The sequence below is a fragment of the Varanus komodoensis genome, unplaced genomic scaffold, assembly GCF_004798865.1.
Source record: "Varanus komodoensis strain SLA01 unplaced genomic scaffold, ASM479886v1 scaffold16, whole genome shotgun sequence".
Lineage (NCBI taxonomy): Eukaryota > Metazoa > Chordata > Lepidosauria > Squamata > Varanidae > Varanus > Varanus komodoensis.
In genome coordinates, this window is record NW_025335468.1 from 18,421,686 (window position 1) to 18,447,811 (window position 26,126).

Sequence of the window (26,126 nt, forward strand, 5' to 3'; positions counted from 1 at the left end):
CATCAGGTCCAACACCCAGCAATTTACACTGTCCCACTCAGATGACTTTCCGGTTTCACTTTGAATGTCTCTAGCATGGAAGAGCCCACCACCTCTCTAAGCAGCAGGTTCCGCTGTTGCATTGCTCTGACAGTGAGGAAGCTTTTCCTGATGTCCAGCCTGAATCTGGACTGTCGCGACTTGAACTGATTATTCTGTGTCCTACACCCTGGTACCAGCAAGAAATGATCTTGACCTTCCTCTTTGTGACAGCCTTTGAGGTACTTACAGAGGGATCTCAAGTCCCCCCTCAGTCTTCTTTTCTCAAGGCAGAACATATCCATTTCTCTCAGTCTCTCCTCATAGTGTTTCCAAACACTCCGGCAGTGTTTCCAAACCCTGGGTCATTTTAGTTGCCGTCCTCTGGACCCTCCCTAATTTTTCTGCATCTTTCTTAAATCTTGGTGCCCAGAACTGCACACAGTATTCCAGATGAGGTCTGATTAGTGAGGAGTATAGGGGAACTACTACTTCTCATGATTTAAAGTAATACTTCTGTTAATGCATTCCAAAATAGCATTTGCCCTTTTTGTGGCTACATCACATTGTTGGCTCATATTTAGCCTGTTCCCACCATAATTCTAATGCCTTTTTCTTTTTTCAGTTCTGTTGGCCCATGTATTCCTCATCTTGTATTGATGCATCTGGTTTCTTTTTCCGAGGTGGAGGACTTGGCTTGGCCCCTACTGAATTTCATTTTATTGCTTTTAGCCCAGAGTTCAGGTTTACCAAGACTGCTCTGGATCTTCATTCTGTCTGCTAGCGTGTTTATTATTAGTCCACCGTTTTGTATCATTTGCAAATTTGATGGGGGCTACATCATGTCCTTCTCCTGAAAGGAACCACCTCTAATGTGCTGGTGAGTGAATTCATGGATGCCTTGTTTAAGAGTTGCCTACCAAGAGTTGCTTGGCACTGAGCAATACCATCTTTATCGAGCCCAAAATCAACTTGCATATCTACACTGAAAACCATCTCATTCCTATATTAACATTTCAATTTCATTTATGCTAGCTGAAATCTTTCTGGCTCTCTGGGCCTACCTTTCTGCAGTTAGTTTACCAACTAGGGGCTGTCCTTACAGCTTATTTATTACATCCCTATACTGCACACAGCCAAAGCTCTTAAGAATACAGAAACTGTGCACTGATCTTATATTACATTAGGTACAGATTACGTTTCAATTTATGTTCTAATGGCAGCTTACTAGTGGTGTACTAGACACCACACATCTAAAATGAGCCTTGGCTGTTGGGTAAAATAATAATAATAGTAATTCAAAAATAATAATACTCATTTAAAATTAAAAATAAAATCTGAGTGCCTCTTCAGTTTCAAATATTGAAATTGGCATTAAAAGAAAACCCAGCTAAATAATTGTACATTTTAGTTGATTTAAGCTGCCTACATTTACAATGAGTAAAAATTCCACATCCAGACTGTATCTAGAGCCACCCTTCCATGAACAGAATGGCTCCTTGTCATTAAGTGAAGGGATTGCAATCCAGTGGGAATCCTGCTGGTAGAAATGGAGGAGCTGACATCTCCTTTCTGAGGGAAACCTCTTGCCACCTCCTGTGCTGTTGTGAAGGGTTCCCAACTCACCCCGTTGTGCCTGCATATGGATGCTCCTGACCCTCCACACAAGCTTTTCAGAGGATGTAGGACATGGCAGAGAAAATCTAATGTCTCCCCTCCTCTGTCCTCACCTTCCTTCAGGGGTGCTTGGTGAGCACAGTTCTATTAGATAAACTCTAGTCAGTGAAAGCATGCTTTTTGCCTGTACATTTGAACACCTGAAAAAAGTGACATTCCAACTGTGTGTCAGAAAAGACCCAAAGACACTTTTCAAATATGCTCTCCACCTGCAGTGTTAAAATTGAAGCTTCGTTAAAAATAGTATTTTAAAAAGGAGCTGCCGAATGAGTTAAGAAAGCACTTTTTAGTCAATCTAACAGATTACAATCAAAGGCTAGAAGATAGAGGACAGTATTTTTGATTAGACAAGCTATTAAAAAAATCAATTCACTCAGGACATGGCTAGTTTAATGTATGAAGACAAGGACACCTCTAGCCCAGCTGTAGCCCTGCACCTCTGCCTTGAAGTTAATAGCCTTGATCCAAAGTAGCAATCCAGATGTAAGTCAGAACATTGTGCAAACATCCTTGAACAGTCCCTGTTCAACAGCTTTACTACTGAGGAAAGGAATCTTCTTGCAGTTTTGTGGTTGGTCGCTTCACGAATGGGAGCTGCTAAATACATTGCCCTGCGAGTTATGGAGGGAACAGAATCTCTCTTACATTCTCTCTTCCAGTCATAGACACATGCCATTCTTTTGTGCAATGCTATTTTTAACCCGAGTTGCAGCAGTTGTCATAATTAGCCCTTTCATTTTCTACTGGAAGGAAAAAGGAAGGAAAAAAGGGCATTGCCAGCAGATGAATTCATGATGCACTGGAGAAAGAGGGAGGAAGGGAGAGAGTGAGAGGGAGCAAAGACTTCAACCATACTATTTTCCATTTCACCAATTGAGCATAGACATGACAACATGGATTATAAATCTGACTCTTCTCATTTAGCTCTTAACTCACCTTCCCAATTACTTATCCATCCAGAAAAAGGTAGAAATTAAGCACATTGTATAAATTAGAACAGGCAGATGTAATGGGTAAGAAAGAAGCAACCAGATGATGGGCAACATGCCTTGTCAAGAAGCTACACAACTGAGGGTGTGCCCACAGTGGCTCGTTCTCGCTCTTGCTCTCCTTCCCCCTGGGTCCCCCATGTGCTATTTCATGGTGCTTCATGACAGACCCCACACTAATCACTACCCCTTTTCATTTGCTGCAATATGTTTCCTTTGAATCCTAACTGTTGTTGTTACTGCTGCATTGCTTTTATATCCCTCCTTTCTTCCTCCTACAAGGAACTCAAGGTGTCTCACACAGTTCTCCTCTGTTCCACTATCTTCACCACAATCACCATGTGAGGTAGGGCTAGGCTGAGTGTTTGTGACTGTCCCACAGTCACCCAGTGGGCTTCATGGCTGAGTGAAGCCGTATCTCCTGTGTCCCAGTCCAGCACTCTTAACCATTATACCACAATTGAGATTATCTTTTTATTTTTTTCATTCCTGGAGTATTGTTCAACTATCAGTATCAGCAGCTTATCAGGTTCAACCTGTTCAATATGTGTAGACTCATCCAGTCAATTTCCTTGTTTGTTTCAGCTACCAAAGAAATCAGGGAAGTGGAATAGACAAGGAAATTAGCAAGGTAAGAATGCATATAGACTACTTGCACACAATTGCTATGGACTAATTGCCAAATTAACAATTGAAAAGTGCCATAAAGGAGGGGGAAGATGTACCAAAAGTGGAGGGGGACCAGCCTCTCCCAGTTAACAATGGTATCCTCTGTCTTTCACACTCTGAACCCTTCTCAGTGCTGTCCACCAGTCTCCAGCTACTCTACAAAGGAAAAAATATTGTATCTCCCCAGTTTGTGGATCCTTTCTTCTTTACTTACCACTGCGGTTTCCTGAGGTCACTGTAGCTCCCTAACAGCTCTAAAGAAACATAGAAATATATGCCAATTTAGTGGCCTAAATTAAATGGAGGGAATTTTTTCACACCTGTTGTAATGGAGCCATTTACTGCATGGCTTTCCCCTTCCATTTACTGTCCTGTCCTTAAAACAGGCACAAATTTCTTCTCTATTACTTCTCAGGCATTAAATTTCTGTACACTGTATTTCCTCATCCAAAAGAAATTATACAAATACTGCCAATGAGTTTAAAACAAAGAAATCAACAAACAAAATCCTTGTATGTGGCAGAATGGGGTAAAGTAAATGAGGCACCAGCAGTACTTTAACCCAAACCTCACCATTTCTCAGGGTGTTGCTTAAAAAAGAAAAGAAAAAATAACTGTCCAGGAACCACAGTAGCTACAGCAGTAAGTACACCAAAAAAGTAGTTGCAAAAAGTGGAAAGAGCCAATATCTCCTCTCTCAAGAGTAGTTGGAGACTCAAGAACATACTGAAAAGGTGAAGTGAATTGCTCAGTTCAACACTTAAAACTGCCTTGTCAGTCTTCATCTACACAGCCTATTCCTCTGACAGCTGAAATAGAAAAGGCAATTGATCAGTCAAGACCACACATAGCAGGAAATTGTAAACATGCACTTATGAACGACCAACCAAAAGTATAACAGCAAAATCAGCAATATATCTGTGTTATTTTCTGGGTTTTTTTTAAACGTAATGAATCAATAACAGTCATGCCCAAAGTGCCACTTGGATACTGGTGGAGAGGCTGTCACTGGCAGCAACGAAGATGAAACAGTGAAAAGCAGGAGGGTTTTTCCCCACTTTTGCCAGGTATCTCATTGCCACTTCCACAGTGAAATTGTTCTTTTGGGTTTGGACAATCCAACAGCTCATTATGGATCAAACCAACCACTAGAATAAGCCACAGATTGTTGGAATAGCTTGTTGCCAAAAAGTAAGCTACTCTTTAAGAAGTGGGCTATGTTCTGATTACACAAAACCCTTTGTGGTTAGTAACCCATGACAAACTGTTGTGCTCTGCAAACTAGGTCAATATCTTATTTTCTCTCCTACATTCCAGCCTACTAAAAATGCTCATTTCTAAAGAGTACCCCCTATAAACGTACATTTCTTAAATGCATTCTCATTGGCAAAGAATTAACTGTAGGAAATGTCAACTGCTGTGCAGATGAAAAAAGTTAATGAATGACAAAACATTTCCAAGCGCTCTGAAAGATGGTATCCATTCGGCAAAATGCTTCAGCTGATGAGAAAACTGCTTGCACTAAGTATCACTTTACACATATCATTAATTACATGGAAATGGCTTCAGACAGAATCCTCCAACCTATCTTCTCCATGCCATTTTTGAAGTGTGTAGCAAGGTTTATCATATGGTTCTTCCTGATTTGGTAGAGAGTTCCCAGGCCTGCACTGTACAGACCGACTAATGGCTGATCCGACACAGAAATGTTCTATGGAATCCACCAAGCAAACTGATAAACCATGCTACACATTTTAAAAGCGGCATGGAAAAGGACATTGCCTCATGCCAATCCTACGTGTCAGGTACTAACATGCTTTTACATCCCACCTTTCATCTACAAAGTATAAGTAGTACATACAGTACTCAATGACTGGATTCACAGGTCATGGCAATCCATCATGGTGACCAACCGTGGTGGGCTGCTGCATTGTGTGAACCCAGACCACTTCCCGCAGGAACGATAACTTGACATCCCATGGCTTCTTCAGTGTGTTGTCTGACCCATAAGCTGGCTGTCAAAACTCAGGCTTCTTTTTATTTTTTATATTTTTGAGAGGGCTAATCAGGGCTTTTCACATGGACATAGCATATGCATGGCCCTGTCAATTCTCCCCACAATTAACCCTCTCAAAAATAATTTTAAAAGGAATCCAGAACTTTGACAACTGTGAAACTGCTCTGCTCCCATAAAACAGGTGGCTTGCATTTTTGCACTTCCTGAGCATTTAGTTTCAGGAAATGGTAGGAGAGCCAGGTTCCGCCCCAAAAGGTACAGGATCTTGCCACAAAGGAGGTGATCTGCTTTTCATGAAGAAAGATCACTTACAGTTTTGCTTTCCCTTGACAGCTTTCCTTTTGACAACTGTAAGGGAAATGTGAAAGCAGGGGTCTGTGCACTTGCTTAAATATGCATTAAGTATGAATTTATTTGGAAACTATCTAAATAGGGCTTCATTTCTGTGGCAGTTTCCCAGTGAGAAGTTAAGTCACACTGCAGAGAAGCACAGGAAAGTTTCTAAGGCTTTTATCTGTGTATGTAGATGTTACCATGCTGGATTATATGGAGATGTTTTAAGCACTGTGCCTTCAGCACTCATACGCATGCATAGTATGTCGATTAAAAGATTGCTCATGCTCATTATAATCTCTTTTGCATTTGCCAGGCAGAGCTAGCCAGCTAAGACTGACCATCTAGCATCCTTATTCTCACAGTCATTGCGCACAGAGCTGCACCAAAGCAGAAAAGCCTAGAGACACTAACTTATCTGTCATATTTGATCATATCAAACACAATTCTACTTGATGATCTGGTCTGACAGACTTACCCTCAACCCAATCCAAATGTAATATCATATTTAAATTGTGCACAATTGCAAGCAAGAAAGCATTTGTCTCTACTAACTCTGGCCATGTGGCAAATGTTTTTTTTTCCTTTTAAGGTACAAATGTTGTTCTTTTATAATGTGTCCCACTTTAGTTACCTATATTATTCCCTGAACAGGCATCCTGCAGAGATAACTAAATTAAGATGACAGGATCATCCCTTTTCTCCTCCCTGTGCCCATCACTGTGGATGGCATGACAAAGCTTGCCCCCATCACAGAGTGCAATTCCATTTGTCCCCCATGCATGCATGCATGCATTTAAAAAGAACCCAGGAAGCTCACTCTTTCCCTAGGCTCCATGTGGCCTTATTGAACAAATGGGCCATTGCTTATCATCCCAGAAGCTGAAGATCCTTAGATGGAATTAACACCTGTCCTGCACATGTGGGTGCTTGAAAGTTCGATATAAAAGAAGAAGGAACAGGGAGAGAAGGGAAAGCCAAAGGCACTCCTCTTCCACTGTTAGGTCAACATTTCAAACATAATTAATAGTTGGGGACTACAGATTCATGTTCTCTTCTATGCAGGAGCTGTCTGTTAAAAGATATGCGCTATGTCCCAAGGGTTTGATATGCTGAAACAACAGCACAATAGGCCCCATAATTTTCTTTATGAATTATATGCAGCATTTTAGAGATGCACTCAGATTTATGCTTAGTCTTATATACACTTGGAGTACATGCCACTGAATTTAACAGGCCTTACATTAGAGTAGCGTAAGTTTGTACTTTAAATGTTAGATCTGTTTTACTTGTGTTACCATTCAACTGATTAGCATTATGTGACACAGTAGTATAATGAATAACCAAGCGGCTCAAGTGCCCTCTCAAAGACAGGATATGGTAAACCTATTACAGCCAGTTTCTTAATTTTCCAGACACTTGCTTGCAAAGTTCCAGTAGTCAGGCAGCCTGTTCACCTTGCGGAACAATTTTGTAAGGACTAGCAGAGGAGGTATTATTAGAAGCTTGAATTGTGAGGGAAAAGTTAGAAAGTTTTAGGAACTTTCACTTTGGACAAGGTAAAAAATGGTGGCTATCTGCCTCCCTGCTCCCTTGGTCTTTTGCTGGTTACATACCTGGCAATATTGGCACAATGCACCAGGGCATGGAAGGAGAGGACTGCTGATATTACCAAGACACCGATGGCTCCTGAAAGCAAAGGGAATCCCTTCTGCACTTCCTAGAGAGAAAAGGGGTTTCTGAAATGCACTCTTGCATGTGAAATATCCTTTCCCCTCAAGAAACCACACAAGGAATAGAATGGCCTTCCTCCACTTTAAGGATCGATCATTGCCTTGTAACATCAGCAGCTGTCTCCCTATCCTGCTTGATGTACTTCGCTAATATTGGCCTAATATGAAAATGCTGAGAAAAAGGAAGAGCTCATGCAGACTTTCACCAGGTGAGAAGTGCCCAAATGCCTTACAATAAGGGAATTATTATTGCTTTTGCTGTGCTTTGGAATGCTATCACTGACTTGATGTTATCAGCAGGCACAATATCAGACTCCATCCTAAATCTCAGACCTATTTGCATATCTGGAAACTATTTACATATCTGGAAACCGAGAAGCTTACAAAGGAGCAAATCATGCACAATTGCTTAGCGCTCCCTCACCACCAGCTAGCTAGTTTTCCCCACTAAGGAAAAGTGGACTTAGAAATCAGAAGAGAAAAACTCTTTATGTTTCTGCATGCATGCATCAGCCAAGGGTTCTCCATTATTACCCTTATTCTGTGGTTTTGAGACATGTTTACTATTAGTAGGACTTTAAAATACCTCATTACCATACCTGCAATGATATCATCCATTTGCTCCAGAGCAGCTTCAAGCATGTGACTAGCATCAGAGGCCATGATTTCAAGCTTGCTTGGACCTTGGTTTCTTGGTCTAAAATGAAGAACAAAAAGTTCCTGCTTATCTAATCATATCAATATTATAGCACATATCTTCCTACTACTTAAACTTAATTAAATACTAACAAAGAGAAATACAAATTGAAGAATAAATGTATTTGCAGGTGTCACTGACCCAGGTGGAATTAGTAATCCTTACTCTTCTATTATACTGGAACCAAGTTCCTTAGGATCCTGAGTCATCCACATCTTAACCCAAATGGAAGACAAAAAGTAATTATACTCTTCAGTAAAATGGCCAGTCAGCCTCATCCAGACAAGCTACCATGCCAGATCTACACAGGCCAATCATGGAGCTGTAATAGAATATTATTTCATTTAACAAAACCTGTAATTTTCATCCTACAGGTGCACCAAAAATGCTGGGAGGTTTCTGCTCAGTGCAACCAGTTAGACAGATATTATTATTATGTTATTATTATTAGAACATTTCTATGCCGCCCCTTGCCGAAGCCTCAGGGCGGCTTACAACACAATAAAATACAATACAAAAATAACAATATAAAATTAATAATATAAAATAAATAAAAAATATAAACGATATAAAAGGAGTTAGAAAAGTTATAAAAGAAAAGAAAAGAAGTCGCCCTGGCCAGATAAATGAGTAAATATTGTTAACAATTAAAATGACGTTTAAATAAAAAGGTCTTCAACTGGCGCCGAAAAACAAATAACGACGGCGCCAGACGGATCTCTCTGGGGAGCATATTCCATAGATTGGGCGCCACTGCAGAGAAAGCCCTCCTCCGAGTACCTACCCTCCTAATTTCTTTCACGGAGGGTTCCCGGAGAAGGGCCTCTCCCGCAGATCTCAAGGGGCAGTCGGGCATATATGGATGTAAGCGCTCCATCAGGTAACCAGGTCCCAAGCCGTTTAGGGCTTTATAGGTCATAACCAACACCTTGAATTGGGCCCGGATTTCAATGGGAAGCCAGTGAAGCTGTCGGAGGACTGGAGTCATGTGAACATAACGCCCCGTCCTCGTCAGCAACCTGGCAGCTCTATTTTGAACCAATTGAAGTATCCGGACCGTCTTCAAGGGAAGCCCCACGTAAAGTGCGTTACGGAAGTCAAGGCAGGAAGTCACCAGCGCGTGTGTCACCATCACCAGGCAGTCGTACTCCAGGTAGGGGCGCAGCTGATTAATCAGCCGAAGGTGAAGGAAAGCGCTCCTCGCCACCGCTGTCACCTGAGCTTCCAATGAAAGCTCTGGGTCGAGGAGTACTCCTAAGCTACGGACCTTGTCCCTAAGTGGGAGTGCAACCCCATTCAGGGCCAGGTCAAATCCACCCTCTCCGAAGCCCGATCCGCCAACCAACAGGACCTCCGTCTTGTCTGGATTGAGCTTCAGTTTATTGGCTCTCATCCAGCCCATTACCTCGGCCAAGCACCGGTTCAGCACAGCCACTGCCTCACCTGGATTAGTGGAAAATGAGAGGTAGAGCTGGGTATCATCAGTGTACTGATGATTCCGTAGCCCACACCTCCTGATGACCTCTCCCAGCGGTTTCATATAGATGTTAAACAGCAAAGGGGACAAAATGGAGCCCTGTGGAACTCCATGGCATAGCTGCCATGACGCAGAGCCATAGTCCCCCAGCACCACCTTCTGGAATCGGCCGTTGAGATAGGAGCGGAACCACTGCAAAGCAGTGCCTCCGACCCCCAATTCCACTAGCCTATCCAGAAGGATACCATGGTCGATGGTATCAAAAGCCGCTGAGAGGTCCAGGAGAACCAACAGGGACGCACTCCCCCTGTCCTTCTCCCTGCACAGGTCATCGTAGAAACACTTCCAGAAATATTTTCCATTCTTTTATTTTTCAGTGGAAAAGTTTATGTTTCCAAATACATTATGAAGCAAATCGGTTTCAAAGATGTAACTGTTTTTAGGTGATCATTCCTAGCAAGTCAGTGAGAAAATACAGACCCTTCATTAAAACACATGTAAGTATTAAGGAGGGTGACAAAACAAGGTGAGTCTCTTTCAGGAGCAAATTCTGGAGCCTCCTGCAAATTTTTCAACTGGGAAAGTAATATTTCTCTTCTGCAGTTACTTTATGGTCCCAGCTTAGTGTATTTCTACAGATATTGGGAAATATTAACTAATTTAGAAGTACAGTACAAAGATGTATTTTGCTGTTATCATGAAGCTTTCCAGATGAAGAGAAACTCCTCTGGTTTCCCTTCCTCTGGACAAATCCTCAAGTTTCACGTCAGAAGTGATGTGAAAATAGCTTTTCTTCTACATTAATTTATAATTGTGTAAAATCAGTCCTTAATAGAGGAGATTGTGCACTTTTAAACCATTAGTGGGCCATTCTTCCTCTATCAGCATGCTTGTGTGAAAAATGGGTGAAAACAGATTTAAATGTGCTAGTATAAAATGTGTGTTTTATGTAATCCTGAGAAGTGTTGCAACCTTCAGCATATTTTGGATGGAAATAACTGCAGTCAAGACTGGAGCCCCCCCCCCCCCCCCCCCCCCGGGGGATGCTGAGAAGAGTTCTGCAGAAATTCTGAAAGAGACACTTAAAAACATGAGGAAAGTGAGACTGAGACTACGGAAAGGGGGAGTAAAAAAGAACCATGCAGTACAAGGTACAGAGCAGCTGCCTTTTGCTATCACACACTAGGTTCCTATGACATGAGAACCCACAAGAACAACCAACTCTTGATTGCTGCATTATACAAACACAGCATCAGTTACCTACCAAGAGCCCCCCCCCCCCAAATTACCCATGAAGAGAACCCATGGGCTGCTTGTAGGGTTTGTTTTCCTATGGTGGGTTGTTGTGTTGTGCAAACCTGGACAATGGAACCCACTGTAAGTCTAGCCAAACCGCTAGTGAGCCACTCACAAGAGCAGCAATAAACCCCGTGCCTCTCCTTCTGAGTAGCCCTGGTCTTTGCCAGGGCCAGCCGCCTCACAAGTGCCCAAGTGAGGTTGCTGGCCCTGTCAAATTTCCCCCATTCTCTGCCATGATATGGAGCCATTTTGGCTCCTCCCAGCTTGCTTTCCTTTTCAACTTCTTTTTCTTTTTCCTTCATTTTTATAGACTGGGATAGCTGGCTTGATGACCAGCTTCCCTATCTGTGTTTGGGCAGCTGCCAGTATTTCCTTTTGTATTTTGTGTGTGTCCTAGAACGCTCTGTCCTACACCCACCAGATTCCCTCCCTACTACACATTTGAGAAAAGTCCCCCACTTACACGCACTTTGATCTCTTCCCTGCATAAATCTCAGAAAATATTGTCAGTTTAACCCATTGCTGATTATTTTTGCTGCTTTCTTAACAAAAGCTCAGCCTGTACAGTTGCAACGGGAACCAGGGTGGGTGGGGAGGTCTTCAAAGAAAGGATAATGGGACAGGCTAGAAGAATATGTGTGAGATTGTATCAAAATTTAGTTACAGGTGATAGGAAGAGAAACTTTCTTCTCTCTTAATAGCTGGAGAGGGGGCTGTCCCATGAATCAGAATCATGAACTATTGGATAGTGCTAACAGTGCCTTAACTGAAGCAAGGAACATGGTAGGACTCTAACTACAGTTTTAATCAGTAGTTCAATGTCAAGCAGCTGATGATAAGTAAAACTGACTATCTTTAAGGGGATCACAAGATTCTTCCTTGATTTTGCTCCAACAGAATAAAATGGTTTCCCTTCTAAGGGTGACATTTAACACGGATCTCGCTCCAAACTCAGCACATTACAAGGATCTGATGGATGGAGGAAGGCATGGGAAACAAGGATGGCTCTGAACTTGAGAGCCACAGACTGCATGGAAGGAGCTACACCAGCTGCAAAGGAGGAGGAACGGAATTCCACGTTTGCAATTGCAGTTGTGAACTTGGAGACTTTTCCAGGGCCAGAGCTGGGGCTCCAAATTCTCCTATGTCAGTTTGGACAATGTCTAGTGGCCAGAGGCTTGCACCCTAAATTAATTTCCAAAGTTATCTTGTAACTTTCTACAAGATCCTTTGAACACAGCATTAAAAGCAGCACACGGTATGTGGAGGATTTCCTAGAAGAAATTTACAATTTTTACATTTTTACAACTAAGTAAAATATCAATATTTTAGCTAAATCTAGATGTCTAATGCAATATATACTCTCTGTATTTTATAGGATATTGCTCTACAAATCCAAATATTAAATTAGATTTAAAAAAAATTGGCATAGCCCAAGAATGCATTCCAGAAATTCTGAGCTTATATAATACTTGAAGAAAAGAAATTGGTATGTATGTTCTTTATATAAAAAAAGGCTATGGAATACAAGCATGGAAAAGGAAGATTGTCACACAAAATATATTCGTATGTGTATTCTTTCTGTTAAGAGATTAAATAACTACTGTGCATATTTATGAACTGCTACTAGGAGCAGCTGCATCCTCCCACCATCAGAGAGAGCCCTACATTCCAATGGCCAGTTAACCTGGAAATGCAGATCCAAAAGGAGGCATCCACTTGTCTCATCCATCAGATGAGAAATAAGGGTTGTTCTGTGAATGTGCTTGTGTGTTTTCTGCTTTTATATTGCTAGAATCTGTTGCTTATAAGGCTCCCCAAGAAGCATTTGATTGAAAACTGGATAAATGCCTTAATAACAATAATCTATGCACTACCTTTCTATATATTTGAAAATAAATATCTCTGTTTAATTGATAAGTCACTGACATAACATATTCTCATCCCAAAGGGTTAAAGCAAAGTTTAAAAACAAAAGGTGCAGAACTGTAATATCTGACTACTTGCATGTGCCAAATTAAGAAGTAAGTTTTAAAATGCAGTTTGTCAATAAGGTTACTTGATTCCTCTCTAAAATCTCATTTTAATAGCTTCACATACTTCAGTTTGCAACATTTGCCAATAGCTAAGGCAAGGAGGCTCCTTTGATGTTTTTCAGCACTGCCGGCCTTGCTCAACCCCAGTTTCACATAGCTCTTCAGGTGGTAAAACCTACAAAGCAATTCTGGCTAAGCGGCATGCATTCCTAAACAGAACATTTTAAGTTTGCCACTTGCAAGCAGATTTAAACTTCATTTCAGGAGTAAGATTATTTCACATTTCTGTGATTTTCTCTGAAAGAATCTGATCAGTCCTAAATTGATGCTGTTGTTTTCAATCTTAGCTTGTTTTAAGGGCCTTTTCTCCCTCCCTCAGGTAAAGAAACCGTCTACACCATCTATGTATGATATGTATAAAGTGCTATTCCTAAAAGCTCAAAAGGCTTCAGGAAAATCCTATGTTTACTGAGAAGTAAGTCTCATTAGCTAATAGGATGCAGCTCTAGGCATGTTTGCAGGGGGAATGCAGTCTCTGCAATCCTCACAAAACTTCTGTAAAATGGGCTAATATCACAATTCCCTTTAGACAAGGAGAACAGAGTCTTGCCTAAAGTCAACCATTGAATTATGGTTGCAGCACCAAGACATCAACCAGAAAAGTTCTAGTTCATCCTTCTAGACTTTACAAAGTTCTCAAACTGTTACAATAAGAACATGAATGGGAGATCGATCATCAACACCTGATGGAACAAACTTTAAGCTTATCTAGCTTGAATGCATCATTCAAGACATTTTCTTACACTGTGAATTGACTGTCATGGGCAGAATGCATTCTCAGCTACTTAGCTGCACATTCACATGTTTGAAGCCCAAAGCAGCTTCTAACCAAGTGTAAAAACAGACGTAAAGTACATGTGTGTGTGCCCCTTATCACAAGAAGCAATGCACATTTCCACCTAATTATGACCATAAAAAGTATCAAGCGTGAAGTGGTCCTCTAACTTCATGCAACTCAAATGATTGTGTTCTTGCAATCACTTAACATTTATCTACTTGCAGTTATGTATTTCTTAGACAAACAATATTGTTTCTATTGACCCTGTGGATGAAAAGAAAGCGTTCCCAACTCTCTGTAGAATCTGTAGATCAAACCTAGGAAGTCTGTCTTCAAAACAGCGATGCAAGAAGAAGAGTCACTGGTGGAAGAGTAACGAGGACTTGTCATTTTTTATCTTTAGAAAGACACAGAGAAATATTCTTTCATTGGATATCTTTCTCAGTTACTTCACCACTGGGAACAGTGTAGACCAGCCACCTGATGTCCACCAAATGTTTTGGATTTGAACCCCCATTAGCTCCAGTCAACATGGCCAATAGTTATGAATTCTTGGAGTTGTAATCCATGTCATCTGGAAGGTCCAGAGTCCTCTGTGAGATTTTTCTCTCCTCTTCCTCTATCTGCCCCAAAGGGCTTATTGTTGCTTCAGAAGCCAACTCAAAATATACTCTCTCATCATCAACAGTAATGATGATATTATGAAGATGTGGATTGACTAATAGATAAGTGGCATCACATGCTCAAGATGCGACTAAGGCAAAAAAATCATGGCTGTACTTTAGTTATCACCACCAACTGCTTGTGGTATCACATAATTAATAATGGCAAGCATCTGAAAAATATGCCCTGTACAAACAGTCCAAAGTATTGGGTTTTTTTCATCATTTAGCAGGTTAAGTGGGTACACAGGTCATCTGGTCAGTCTTCCCGCAAAGGTAAGAAAAGGATCTGTCTACATTAAATCAAAATGAACACAAATAACCACACACACACACACAAAACCCAATCCACGAGCTTCTAGGTATAAATCTTCTAACTGAGCCTCCAAGCTGATGTGCAAGTTTTCCACACAGAGGGCATGTTTTTGCGCTATGGGCCATCCGGCTACGTCAGCCACCTCCATCTCCAGGCCCAAGTAATGCAGTGCTGCACAGGTCCATCATGTCAATGAAAGTGAGGTCAATTATTACCCAATTTGTCCGATTGAATCTGTTAATGTTTATTTTGTAGCTTAGCGGAAAGGAAAGCAGGAACAGAAAGAATGTTTCGGTTTACAAATAAAGAACCGTGATCACGACATATTCAATGCTCCTCGTATCTTAAAAGCGGAGCATTTAAACACATAACTACTGATATTCATTTATTTTGAAACATTCATTCCAGATTTTATTACAGGAGGATGTCCTTCTATATTTCACAAAAGTATCTTTTGAATATTTGTTATATAGGCTAATCATAACTAAACACCTTCCATTCTTGTTTACTTATACTTTCAGTCAAAAGCAAAATAGGACAGGGCAGTATTTATACAAATATTTAGATAGTGCTTTCTGACCTCACAAAGAGTCCATGGAGTGGCTTGGAAATATACGGCTTGGATCAAGAATTTGTGTCCACTGGTATGAGCATCCCAGCTATGACGGAGGAGGAGGAGGATGGATTTTGCAAATTCCTTCTTCGTAGCCTCCAAAATTGTGCCCCAGAATGTTGGAGGATGACACCTCAATCAGTGGGGAGGGGACTATGGGGGGAATTACTGGATCTGAAGTAATTACTGGATGCTTTCTATTTGCAGAAAGCTGAGTCGAGAATTAACCCATTACAAAAAATCAAGTTAAAAACAAAGCATCTCACTAAAAATTGCAGCAACCTAAGTTGTGGATCAGAAAACATCTAAAAAGCAACATTTTAAGTCTTTCTAAATTCAGAGAAGGAAAGAGCTAAAGGAAGGCTTGCTAGAAAGAGTTCCAGAGCCCAACTGGCATCACAGAGAAGACTGTCCTACATATTCGCCAAACATATCTCACTAGATGTTAGGCACAGGACATATCTTAACTGGGGGGCACTCACATGAGACTGGGGGGCTCTTCAGAGATCCTGTACTCAAAGGTAACAAGCAGGAGTTGGAATTGAGTACAGAAACTTGCCAGAAACCCAGCCACAACCCCTTTATTAAGCCTGATATGAAAAACACACGCCTCACTTGGGCGGGATAAAAATGAAATACATAATTCAGGGAACATTAATTAGATTTATTTGACCAGAAGTGCACTAATCCACTTTTTCATTTAATGAAGATAATAAGCTTCCCCTGTAGGAACGTAAGTTTTGCAAAGAGCAATCCTGCTGCAGCTTGTCAATGATTACTTTCGATATGGGATATGTGGCAACTTCACACTGCCTAGAGAAGGAACGTGGATGCAGTTAACAGAAGAAAGGAAAGAGCATTTCAAAATTTTATGTGCTAACGTACAGCATAAATTAAATGAATGAATTTGAAAGACTGTCAGCCCTCCCACTGAGTGCGAAAAGCATTTGGAACTTTTCCAGCCCCATCCTACTTCAGGGTTGCTAACCTTAAGTTTTGAACAAGTGTTGAATAGTTTTGGAAGAACAAGATAAAGACCTTCCAGTGTTCTGTTGTCACAAGGTGTTGAATAAGCATCACAAGTGGGTTGCCAGACAGTCAAGTGTTTGGAAATGGCAGTTTTTGACCTGCCTACATTGTTTGCGACTGTTTACAAATGTCCTGACGAACCATGGTTGAACTGACTGTGGTACCTATATCCCTCCAGGTGGGAATGCTGAAAAAATATATATGTATTTGTACAGAGTCAGTTATGAAGTTCTTTATAAATGATGATGGAGTCACAGCTGCTATCGTTACACTCTGGAAATAAAAGGGAGTGGGGATTCATGTACAAAAGAGCCAAGGAAAAGGCGTGCGCAAGCCCTGGTGCTCTTGTCAGTAGTACTGTGCCTGCCCTGCTCCCACGCAAATTCTGTGGTGATAATCCAGTGGCTGAAGTATTTACACAGATCATTTCCCAATACCTTCTGCTGCGCTTCCAGTGAGAACACACCTGTACAGCACAGGTTCTGAAAAGCAGAAGGGGCAAATGGAGAGGCAGTTTGCTACAGAGCTTGCAGGGCTGGAACTACTTACTGCATGGATGGGTAGCCCTCAGTGCGGAGGCACTACACTGGGAGCATGATCATAACACCAGTAAGAAGAAACTTGTTGCAGCCATGTGAAACCATGTAGGATAGGATAGTGCTAGGGTCTAGGATAGTGCTAAAGCAGCTTGCATGAATAAAAGCCAACGTGCACAAAACTGCTATCATGTGGTGGTCACAATTCAAACTTTTCCCTAAGATGCTGGCATCCACACAACAAGTCGTTCATATATGATGGATCACCATGCTGATCGGCAGGGGAGTGGCAAGAAGCATTTCCCCCTGCAAACCTTCCAGCTAGACGCTAGCTTTAATTTTCACCTTCAGAACCTAGGCTGTGCACGGACCCTATGCAAGCCACACTGTTCCGATGGCATTTCCCCCCAGCATCATATAAGACTATGACAATTCTTTTCTCTTTAACCGTAAATGTGTGCCTGTGGCGGAAAATTCCCTTTGAGCGTATTTCCACCTGTAGATACTGATTTCTCTGAGACCAAACAGTCCAAAGAGAGCTAACAAAGCACATCCAGAGTCAAGTGCATGGGTTCCAAAATGTTTGCCTGAACTGAATTGCATGAAAATAATGGAAGATAATGCCTAAAACAAGTCAAGTGTGCTAAGAGTACTAAGAGTGCGAAGCATTCTACTTTAGACAGATATGGTGATATTACTGGCTCGGCATCTTTTTCTAGTCATACCTGTTGCCGCAGCTTCAGGCGAGTCAGTTGTTCCCAGGCACTCCCTTCTACTTGCCTAGTTCAAGCAGACATTTTTGAACCAACACACCTGAGCCTGGATGTGCTTTGCTAGCTCTCTTTTGGACCGGCTGGTCTCAGAGAAATCAGGATCAGTAGGGGGGAATGTGCTCAAAGGACATTTTCAACCACAGACACACATGCCCTGGACTAATAGAAAAGAAAGAATGCACTACTTAACCTCAGAGGAACTTGCAAAAAGCCTGCACAGAACATGCTTGACCTCCGACATGGCCAGATCATAATAAAACCAGCACTTCATTTCATTGAAGACCTGCTTGGAGCTTTCTATGGCTGTATGACAGAAGCCACTTAGATTACATTTCTGAAAACAACATTTAGCTTTTGTATAGCACTTTTAGAAAGTTTAAAGTACTTTGTATATAATATGTCCTACAACAGCTCTATGAACTTGAATTCAGTGGTGGCGGGACCCTGAGACTCAGCACACAGTGGCTTGCCCAAGTCCCATGCCCAAGCTGTTGACTGACTGAGAATTAGAGATCACTCTTCAGAACTACCAATACAGCAAATTATTTTAAATGCAGTGGTTGCCCCCTCAAAATCACCAGGAAAAGCACAGTGAATATGCTTCTTGTGAAAGAAAGCAAAAAGACAGAAGGAACCTGGCAGAAGATAAAGCCTATTTGGGGCAATTTGAAACTGATTTAGCCTGGAAAGGAAAAAGTAAGTTTTCATATTTAAACAGTTCTTTGAGTCATACTGCTCTATCAATGCCAGAAAAATCTCCTTTTGATTTCTAGGGAGAGAAACCAGTCTCTTGCTCTCCTACCTTTACCAGTCCTCAAGGGAAGAATCTCCAGTTTTGTTGTTGCCGGCAAGATCTCATTGCTAGCAGTCTCTACCTCAGCACAAAGCAAATGACGACAGCTTTCATTCACAACCACCACCCTAAAGCTATATGCTTACCAAAAAGAAAAAAAGCCCAACCCATAAATAAAATGCTTCCAATAATTCAAAGCCCATCCCACAAATAAAATGCTGCGATCCATTTTATGATAATTACTCAACAGCTTTCAACTAATGGGATCTGTCAGAATGATGAGTAGTTGGAGTTGCATTTTCCATTGCAGCTGAAATGAGAGGCATCTTTAACTTGTAGATGTCAAACCTCCTTAATAATAGTTCCCACAGCAGGAGTCTCCCCAAAACACACACACACAATAAAACAAAACCAGAAACCTTAGACAAAGTCGGGGAAGTCTGTCCCTTGCTTTCTAGGCTGTAGCCTTACGATTTCTCTCCCCTTTCCCCTTTTGCCTTGGTGTTTACTGCCTCCCTCCAGCTTCAAGCCTCAGTATTTCTCTTCTCTCCCTACACACTGTACCTCTTTAGCTAAGGTTTGATTAGCCAGGCCCCCATAGTGGCCTTTTATAAGCAGACACATCCTCCCTGGGAGCCCTTTTGAGGTGGTGCTCACAGGGGGCTTCTCAAATGTGCTATGGGTCCAACAAGGGTGAAACCCCCTGGCTTATCCAATAATTACACCCAGCAATTTGCTGCTGCTTCCCATCCACACAGGCTCTAAGTTTTCTGCTGGCTCATTTGGCTTCCTCACACACCAGCAGGAACCAAGAACCAGGTAAGTGTGTCACCCACAATAGCACTGAACTTGAGAATGTGTGTGCATTACAGTATTTGGAGACAGAAAACCTGTAAGAGTTCTGATGATCTGAGCAAACCCACACACTCCCTGTTCAGTAATTATGCATCCTTGTGTTGCATGTTTGCAACACTACCAAACAACTTGGGAGTTCACTAACCACCCGGCTATGTCACCCTTTTACTATAAAGACTCCAATTAGAAAAACTGCCACCCTGCTTTCTTGGCCTTTCAGCTGCAAGAGCCAGAACAGATGCTACATTGCTGGGGACTTCAAAGACTTGTTTTCCTGGAAGACCCAGTAGACTATCAAAAGATCTGGAATAGAGAAACATATAAATTGTAAGAAAAAATTGGGCAAGATTCTTATTACGAAAAGAATTAGTCCACAGACAACCTAATAGCTCCTGTCACCTGCTTATTAGTAATATTGCAGGATTAAAACGTAGGACTTGGCAACGTATTAGAAAAAGAAGAGAATTTTTTCAAGTTGAGATCACCAACAACATATTAGTCAGCTGTTTACTTTTAAGACAGTGGTGCAAAATGCTACCCCAAACCTGCTCTTCAACACTTTTCTGCAAGGAGCAAATCCAAACTGCCATTACATCAACTCTCCTGCTTTGGAGCAACACAGCTGGTGGACCATAGTATGAACAGAAGGCTGGAATAGATGGACCTTTCATCTCATGCAGCAGAGGCCCAGTCCCACACTCTAACCTCTATGCTGCAGCAGCGAGGCAAATACTGATGAATAGCTGTACATATAAATCTAGCCCAAGCTCTGTTCCTGCAGGGAACCCAAGGCAGTATGTAATCTTCCTCTCCCTTCCATCCTCACAAGAACTTATGAAATAGGTAAGGCTACAAATGCATGTTTGGCCAAAATCATCAAGTGAGCTCTATGGCCGGGCGAGGACTAGAACCCATCCCTCTGGCCACTGTGACACACCTGACTCTTTATTTGCAAATGCCAGTTCTATAGCTTTTATAGGTTATTGCATCTTGTAAAATAGTCCCACATAGCTCCCTCTGGTTCGCTCCCAAAATGACAGAGAGAGATGATAGTCTCTTTCAGGGAACAGGATCAAATTCCCAGGAAGGATGAATAAAGAAACGTGTCTGGAAAAGAACTATAAAGTGTAGAGGGCAATGCAAATAGTCTGTCATATCAGATGTCATGACATAGGAAACATGGGAATGCTCCTGTTTATATATAGTACGATTTATCAGCAGCATGCCTTGAATGCCCACCGTGTTTAGCCACCTCAGGCCTTCTAGTGTGCTGTGCACGCAGGAGATACTTGTACACACCCTTGCACACTGGCCACGACAATAAAACCCACACATGTATGCTAGGATCAACAAGCAGCAAAGCTGCTGAATAGTTTTCACAAGCACCACTACCGGAAAGTTTGCAGAGCTGAGCACAAACATTAAAATTTCTTAGACCCACTTGGGATGAGAAAATTTGTGGCAGCACAGGTATATACTCTGATCCTGTGCAAAATAGTCACACAGCAAAACTTTATACCTATATGAACCACTTCATCTTCCCCCATTCCAGGACTCCTTTGGCCAAATCTCTTAATTTCCTTCCCCTATTTAGGATCATGGTTCCCAGGCTTCCTACACTGATATCTCCCCCTTATACCAGGAGTGGGAAACGTATGGGCTGCCATCTGGTTTGCCCTACAAATCTGTCCTACCAGCATACCATGACCAATGGTAAAAGATGGTGGACATTATAGGCCAAAACATCTGGAAGACCACAAGCTGCTCTTATACTACGCACATCCCTTCCTCTCAGGCTTCTTTAGCTCCAGCTAAAGAACAGTCATCTGGGCAGTCATCTGAGTGGTGTAAATTGGTGTCCTGCAGCATCAGGGGGTCAGACCTGATGGCCTTCATGGCCCCTTCCAACTCCACTCCCCTATGATTCTACGACAACGTCTTAAGATAGCAAGAGTGGCATGTGGGGTGGTTCTTAAGGCACAACTTATTATCACATCTTTTGAAGCAATAAATAATGCTTAGCAGAAATACATAATACTTAGCTTATTAATCACATAAATGGCAAGAAGGGGCAGTCTGCAGATTCCTTACAGGCTAGGTAGGCTAAGGCAAGCACAAAAGGAAGCTTTAAATCATGTACATCTGATTTTGCGAGAGCAAATGAGTGTCAAGCTATAAATGGCAAATGATACTCATACAATATACTCTACACAGCAAGTTTTTTTCCACAACAGAGCGATTCATTAATAATGAAGTCTGTGAGTCTAAAACACTGGCAAACTTCCCAAAGAACTGAATGAAAAGCAGGAAAAGATAGTTATTGTTTATTTGGAGAATATTTTAATGTCGATTAAATGCAGGCAACAGAATGGACACGCTTGCCATTTGGTGTGCATTTAGCAATCAGCCAGTGTGCATTTAATAGTCTAGATTTCAGTATTAGTGCAAAAACTTCTCATCCTTGAGGACTCCATTCATAATTGGTGGGGTTCACAATCACACCAAACCCCCTTGGCAATAAGCTGGATTACTGGTTGTCAAAAGAACAAACCACAATGAGCCCAACACAGAGTCAGGTTCCCTGTGGACTGGCACTCTCACCCTTTCCCCTTGGTCCTCCAGGAAGAATCCCAGGGGACACCACAGCCCCAGCTATTCGTCTCACCATGACTGGAAGACATTTTATCTCACTGCAGCTCCACCCTTTTTACCTGCCCTTCAAAAGAACTATCTTTGTTTTGCTATCTTTGTTTTGCCAGCCACTGAAAGTCCTGTAGAAGTGCCATAGTAGAAAGATGGACAACTTCCCAGTGGTTCACCACCCCCTTAAAAAAGGAGGCCCAAATGCGTGCAGATACTTTTGTAGATTCCTTTATTCTTTTTTTAAAGCTGGAATTGCACAACTACACACTATGAATATTTCTATGGCTCCGAAAATGGGAAGTCTCATTTGAGTAATGTTCAGGAGCACACCTGCTATCATAATGCCGCAAACCATAGTCGGTGAACTTGAGAGGCTGTCTCAGCTGTCAAAAAACAAGCTGTGAACTCTAAGCAAAGATGCAAGTAAACTTTGTTTGGCAAAAAAGCATGTGGAGAAATTTATTCTCCTTGGCGCTAGGATCCTTAGGACTTTTTGTGTTTCCCAGTTCTCCCAACTTTTCAACCTGTTCTTGAGACTCTGGTTGCTTGGGAAGATGGAAAAGTGCAGCTCACATCTTTCTACTAAAGTATAGAAGTTTGCCAGCTGTCAATACGCTAAATCTTTTTCTTTTCCCCACAGCACTTCCTATTTTTTCCATAGGGACATAAAAGCAATTGTCATATTTATAGGATCATGAATGGGGCAAAGCTCAAGGAACCAAGGTTCCATTTAGATGCCAGGAAGCACTTCCTGACAGTTAGGACCCCGAGGGTGTGGAATGGGCTTCCACAGGAGGTCGTTGAGGACCCATTGGTGAGGATGTTCAAAGATAGGCTGGACATGCACATGGTGGGCATGTCGTAAGCAGAGCCAGCTGGAGCCAGGGGGTCAGACTAGATGGCCCGGGAGACCCCTTCTGACTTGTTCTGTTTCTATGTTCTATGTTTCTATGAATTCATAAATAAATAAACGGATGAAACTATTTGCACAAAATTGGAGTACAAAAATGTTATACATTCATAACAATACTTACAATACACTTAAGGCAAAATGAATGCTCAGTTCTTCCTAACTTGCATGTACTAGCTGTTTACATCTACATCATCCGGCACTTCTAAACAATACAAACTGCAGTGCAAAGACAGTCCTCGTCTCATAGGAATTATGTCAGAAGATAACCAATCACACAACAATTAACATCAGATCCAAAATTTAATGAAGGCAAAGCCTGAACATCACACAAGAGTATACAAGGTAACAGAACTACTCTGGATGGTGAGTGAAACTAATCAATACATTTCATTCTTTAAAATAGCAAATAAGATGTGGTTTGAAAGCTGTAGTGCTGCATTCAGAAGACACAGCCTACTGTTTCCAAAATCTTCTCTTTATGCTAGTCTCTTATCTTTCCAACAAACTGGATTTGCTGCATGGCATCATTTCTGGAAAAAGAGCACCATTAGAATGCCTCAGTTAACAATTTACCATTAGTCTAACTCATCATTAAATTAAATTATATTCAAAAAGTCTTAGTGCAGTGAGTCAGCCAAGAGCATGTTGATTAGATTCCTAAACAGATGGGCTAGTTATTACACATGCGCACGCACACACACGCGCACACACAGAGTGTGCTTTAGGTTCAAGGATATTGTTTGCATATGGAAAATCAAAGCCATCGCGTAGTAGGCTCACAGAGATAGATAGACTCCAATTTGCACAGTAGCAGCTTTTTAACTAAGGATACTTAAATGAGCGCATGCTTAAAAGTTTCAAAGAAACAGATTTGAAGATTAAGTTGAACAAAACCTTCATAGAAACCTCTCCAAATCTGCAGGCTCACACATTTTACATTCAGATCTCAATTTGCTGTCATTATCAAAACAAACAAAACCCCAATTTCAGTCACTTTTTAGCTTCAAAATCCAGGCCCAAATTAAAGCCTCTGCATTCAATACAAGCCGAACACTCTCTGGAGTGTTGTACAAAGGCATAATTACTGTGGATGAATCATCCTCTATTTGAATATGCAAGAAAGATCTATGCTTCAGCATTAAAATGAGAATCCCAAGTGTAGACAAGAACCAGTTACCACCAAAGTCAACAGCTAAGGGATTCAGGTATGCAGCAATTTAATCTCAATTTCAGATCTCGCCAAGCAAAATTCCTTAGTTGTCATTAGGCTTTTCAGCATGAAGGCAGATGTAACACAACTCTGATCTCTGCAATATGCCCTCACCATAATGCAGAAGCTCTTCCCCATGTTTCTCATCAATGGACTTCAAACCAGAATCACTGTCACAACTTTACTGTCCACAATGAAGAAATGGATATTGTGAAAGGTTTTGCATTCCTTGATTCAGTCATCAATTCAAATGGTGACTGCTGCCAAGAAATCCAAAGACAACTGAGTCGTGGAAGGGCAGCAATGAAGTAACTAGGAAAGATAATCAAGTACAAGGACTTTCATTGGAGACCAACGCCAAGATCATCCATACTATTGTATTCCCAATCACCATGTGCGGGTGTGAAAGCAGTTAAGAAAGCTGACAGGAAAATATTGATGCATTTGAAAGTTGGTGCTGGAGGTGAGCTTTGTGGATACCTGGGCTGACAGAGAGATGAACAAATGGGCCCTAGAGCAAATTAAACCTGAGCTTTTCCTAGAAGCAAAAATGACAAACCTGACAAACTTGGATGCATCATGAGAAGGCACAATTCCCTGGAGAAGGCAATCGTACTAGGGAAAGTAGAAGGCAGAAGAAGAAAAGGAAGACCAAACAAGAGATGGATTGGCTCCATAAAGGAAGCCCCAGCCCTGGATTTTAAAAAGCTGAGCAAGGCTGGCATAGATAGGACATTCTGGAGGGCTTTCATTCACAGAGTTACTGTAAGTCACAGATGACTTGATGGCACAGAACAATGCCAACACTCATGGTTCCAGCCCCATGTCCATAGGAATATATTATCACTATCAAATGTACTCACATTCTAACTAACACACAAGCAAGCTTCACATTGGAATTCAATGGAAGGTATGTCATCATCTTAACATTTAGATATTCCAAGAGTAGAATGGATCCTTTGCCTAGATTCTCTAACTTATGCAACCCATGTACAACACATATACAGCACTCAAAATGCACTTTACACTGAAGACAAAGCTTGAAGTGATTATCTCAGAATGCACGCGGGGGGGGGGGGCTTAATTTGGTGTGTGTGTAGGGGGGAGGGGCTACTTTTTGACTCTTAGGATTTCAGTCTAGCACAGGGGAACCATGCCTGAAAATTTGCACTGCCTATAAATGTTCATTGCTACTTTTATATGGCCCTGGTCCTGAGCTTGGAGGTTGCTCAAGAAACGCACCTTGTACTGTCAAAGCCTTTGACATGCTGAACAGGTGGCATTTTCATTGCCTGCTAGGCATGATCAGAGCATGCAAAGCAATCTCCATTAGCATGTCAACAACTTCCCAAGGTAGCTGCTTTGTGTACTTAGAACACACAGCCAGGGATGGTAAGCAGACCACCAGTCAGCCCTACCAGAAGCAGCTGCAGCTTCTTCCCAAGGCACTGGAATCTGCTACAGAGCAGGGAGTCCTGGGTCCTCCCCCAAATATATACTCTCCCTTCCAGCATTCAGGAATCTTTGGTCGATTAGGGCAAAATTTGAACATCCCAAATAATGCATAAATTGAGCCATATGCTTGGGGAACCCTGTTTGTGGCACTCTTTTCACAAAGAGTGTCCGTAACTACAGTAAAGTCAGAATAGCAAACAACCTGGAAGACAAAAGATCCAGGGTGGCCTAGAAAAGCTAGAGCACTGGTCAGAAAGCAACAGAATGAAAATTCAACAGGGACGAATTCTGAGTTCTCCACCTAGGGAAAAAAACCCTACATGATGGGGAATACTTGGTTTAACAGCAATGGAAAAGAAAAAGACCTTGGAGTTGTTGTAGACAACAAGCTAGATATGAGCCAGCAATGCAATGTGGCCACAAAAATGGTAAATGCTGTTTTGTGATGCATTAGTAGAAGTAACACTTCCACAGCAGGAGAGGTATTGCTCCCCTTTACTCTGCACTAGTCAAACCTCACCTGGAATACTGTGTTTACTTCTGGA

At 41.7% G+C, this 26,126-nt stretch overlaps 1 protein-coding gene and 1 long non-coding RNA gene across 11 annotated transcripts in view; one reads left to right on the forward strand and one right to left on the reverse strand.

Moving 5' to 3' along the window:
* The window catches only part of PPFIBP2 (PPFIA binding protein 2), a 129,342-nt gene that overhangs the window by 95,594 nt on the left and 7,622 nt on the right, over positions 1 to 26,126 (reverse strand). For all 10 annotated transcript variants that reach the window (XM_044425577.1, XM_044425584.1, XM_044425581.1 and 7 more), the window contains one exon: positions 8,036 to 8,133. In XM_044425577.1, the coding sequence (XP_044281512.1) occupies positions 8,036 to 8,099 (64 nt within the window). In that variant the 5' untranslated portion in view covers positions 8,100 to 8,133. Of the gene's footprint in view, positions 1 to 8,035; positions 8,134 to 26,126 lie in introns of those variants that run through there.
* Positions 742 to 24,161, forward strand: LOC123021137. Its single transcript, XR_006414259.1, has 3 exons — positions 742 to 805; positions 18,546 to 18,552; positions 24,150 to 24,161. It is a non-coding gene; the product is annotated as an uncharacterized LOC123021137 (long non-coding RNA).